The sequence below is a fragment of the Penaeus vannamei genome, chromosome 14 (genome assembly GCF_042767895.1).
Source record: "Penaeus vannamei isolate JL-2024 chromosome 14, ASM4276789v1, whole genome shotgun sequence".
Classification (NCBI taxonomy): Eukaryota; Metazoa; Arthropoda; class Malacostraca; order Decapoda; family Penaeidae; genus Penaeus; species Penaeus vannamei.
Window position 1 is genome coordinate 29,732,549 of NC_091562.1, and position 3,125 is coordinate 29,735,673.

Here is a 3,125-nt window from a genome sequence, read left to right on the forward strand (position 1 = left end):
GCGACGCCGTGTCCTGCGGCTCCTGCGAGGACACGGACGCCTCCTTCTACGCCACGTGCGACAAGCAGACCAAGCTATAAGGCCGTCCGGACTCGTAGGAAGTGAGTCCAGCCCCGAGGGAGGCGGCGCAGAAGCGTCGAGGCGTGGCCGTCTCCGCGTCTCGCTATAGTTCTTGAGCTTTCATGTTTGCTCTCAGAGACACAGGCAAAGTGTAGTGCTAATTATAGTGAGACTTTAGCCAAGCCGAGTGTTGCATAGTATTGTATCTCTAGTGATCTAGGGAATGAACTCGATTCACCAAGTATAAAACTTTGGCCAGTGAACGAAAAGGAGGAGGAGAAGCAGAAGGAGAAGAATGAACGGCCTCATCGGCCCGGTGAAGCCAGGAATACCTCACACTTGGTAGATGAGACAAACTTACAATTGTACATTATAGTCTTTTTCCAGAAACGGTGCAAGATACTCTTCTATGTTGCTGGTGTGTGAGTGGACTTGTCAATAGGCATTATTCAGCTATGTTAACCTTTAAGACAGTCCCAATCTCTTCGTGGTTTCTCGAGAAGATGGGACAAGGAAACCTGAAATAAAGCTCACGATTCTACGTTGGTAATCCATGATGTGAGACCCAGACTCTCCTCGTGAAGTGAAGTAGATATATATTTATCATTTTAAAAGTATAACTGATATAGCATCTTTTTTTGTTTGATATTGACAGAGTTTTATTGGCTATGTGTCTGCGAGTGCATTTTCTTAGATGTTCCACTATGAGAAATAATAATTTGGGTGTGTAGTTACAAGGGAGACTCTTCTTCAACACCGCGCTGAAAATAGTCTCCCTTTACTTCAGAAAAAATAATATACAAACTTTTCCTTAAATTCAGAGAAACGTGTTCCGTCAGTCATCACGAAGTAAATGACTTCCTCTGGTGAAGAACGTAAGATAAAACCCAGCAGACATTATCTTTCTCTTTTTCCAGCAAGAGAGAAAAAAAACATCCAAGAAAGTAATGAAGGGAAAGAAAATTGTCCCCAGGGAGAATACATTCAGAAAAATAACGTGGATTTTTTTTTCTCTCCGTATTTTTTTTTTAATACTCTCTTTGAGTGTACCTTAAGCACTGTACCTTTTGGTATGGCGTGAGTACTCCCTGGACCCCTATAAGACTTTAGGGTATATGATTCCGTTGAAATCATTAATTATTCGTATGCGAGTTACTTCAGAGTGCCAAGCGTGTATAAGGAAACTAGCGCCAGAAAAAATGTACAGCTTCCACTTTATTTAAAAAGAAAGAGGAAAGACGACACTGACAAAGCGTCTGAAAATCAGTGTACTCGAACAGGGTGAAGGCAACTGAATTCAGATTCTGGCGGGGATGTGTAAATATGGTATTATTTCCGTTCGTTTATTTAATTTTTTCATTGGCATTCCGTAGAAATGCAGATCTAAATATACCCTTTCGCGTAGTAGATACACACACAAAAAAAGACGTATTGTGCCAAATATAGACGAAATATTTTCATATGGTTTCAGTATCATTAGAAAAACGAATTTATAGTGCGTCATTTTTCCAGGATATGCTCCCCAAAAATGGTATTTTTCTCGTGCTGCAATTCCCTGAGATCTGAGTGTTTGTGACTGGTAAGCTTATTCATACTCTATCCTCTTTGATGATAATGACTTGCTTCACAGTGTAATATAACGGTGTAATGAAGAGATATAACCAGTTTAGTCATATGAAGAACCTCTAGTTATATCTATTTAGGGACGATTTCAGATATTCCTGGAAGCAAATTCAGTGTATTTCGAAAGCATAGAGAAATAAGAAAATGTAGAAAAAAATAAACAATAAACATTCCACGAAGGATAGAATAGGAAAAAGAAAGAAATGTAAAAATGGTGAAAATACAAAACAACTCTTTAAGGCTTGTTGATTTTTTTTAACACTAGATCTATCAGAATCTTAGGATATACGTGTTGGATCAAATCTTAGCCCGTAGGAATTTTGATATACCATACCTTGAATTTGGAGGGATAAGGTTAATAAAAAAATGAGGTATTTCTAGTCAGAATGGGACCGGGGGTAAAATATCTTTACTTCTAGGGGAGAAAAAAATATATATATATTCCATTCGTTTGTCGACATGTTTTATACAGTGAATGTGTACTTCTGGTACCCCCTCCCCCGTTAGCCTCGTGTTTTTGTGTGATTTAAGCATTTAGTGTGGCAGTTTGAGTGGCACCAGGTCGATTAAGGGAATATTTTAAAAAAGCTTTTGTAAATAACGAAACGTAAGTTATGTAAATGAACAACCCATTTTGATCGTCTGTTTATTTTCTTCCTTCTTTCATTCCTTACAGAGTGACTGTAGATCTAATCCATTTGACAGGTGACTGTTAATGTTGTTTCAGGCATTCGGTAAAGGAGGTCGGCATTGTACTTAAATATGTAAACGTGCTAAGATAGAGGCAGTGTCATGTCGGAGAGTGAAGCTTGGATTTCCTTCTTGTTTTTATTTCCTTTCTTCATATATGTGTGAACTTTCTCTCTCTCTCTCTCTCTCTCTCTCTCTCTCTCTCTCTCTCTCTCTCTCTCTCTCTCTATCTATCTATCTATCTATCTATCTATCTATCTATCTATCTATCTATCTCTATCTCTATCTCTATCTCTATCTCTATCTCTCTCTCTCTCTCTCTCTCTCTCTCTCTCTCTCTCTCTCTCTCTCTCTCTCTTTCACACACACACACACGCACACACACACACACACACACATACACACATATACACTTATACACACTCTCCATACACATGTACAAATTTACATGCGTACGCTCACATACGAACGTTTACATTTACACACAGTTACATACATATGCGCATGCATAAATACGCCAAACGTAGACACATAGATTCACAAACAATTACATAAAAGGGAGAGAGAAAAGAAAAAGGAGAAAATTGGGGAAGGGGTGAGAGAATAGCACTTTCTTCACACTCTCCAATTAGAGTCGATTTTCCAGCTCTATTAAGGACCCCTTGAGAGTAAATTCCGAGACAAGACGCAAGCCAAAGACTCTTGCTTCACCCTAACGAAATGTTACTGGCTTTTATCTCTTTTACCCTTCG

General features: G+C 38.9%; 1 protein-coding gene across 1 annotated transcript in view; it reads left to right on the plus strand.

Moving 5' to 3' along the window:
• LOC113808689 (roundabout homolog 1) overlaps positions 1-2,610 on the plus strand; it is an 81,866-nt gene extending 79,256 nt beyond the window's left edge. Inside the window, 1 exon segment of the mRNA XM_070129490.1 lies at positions 1-2,610. This exon segment is cut by the window's left edge and continues 772 nt beyond it. Within this exon segment, the coding sequence (XP_069985591.1) occupies positions 1-80 (80 nt within the window). The 3' untranslated portion in view covers positions 81-2,610.
• The last annotated feature ends 515 nt before the right edge of the window (positions 2,611-3,125 follow it).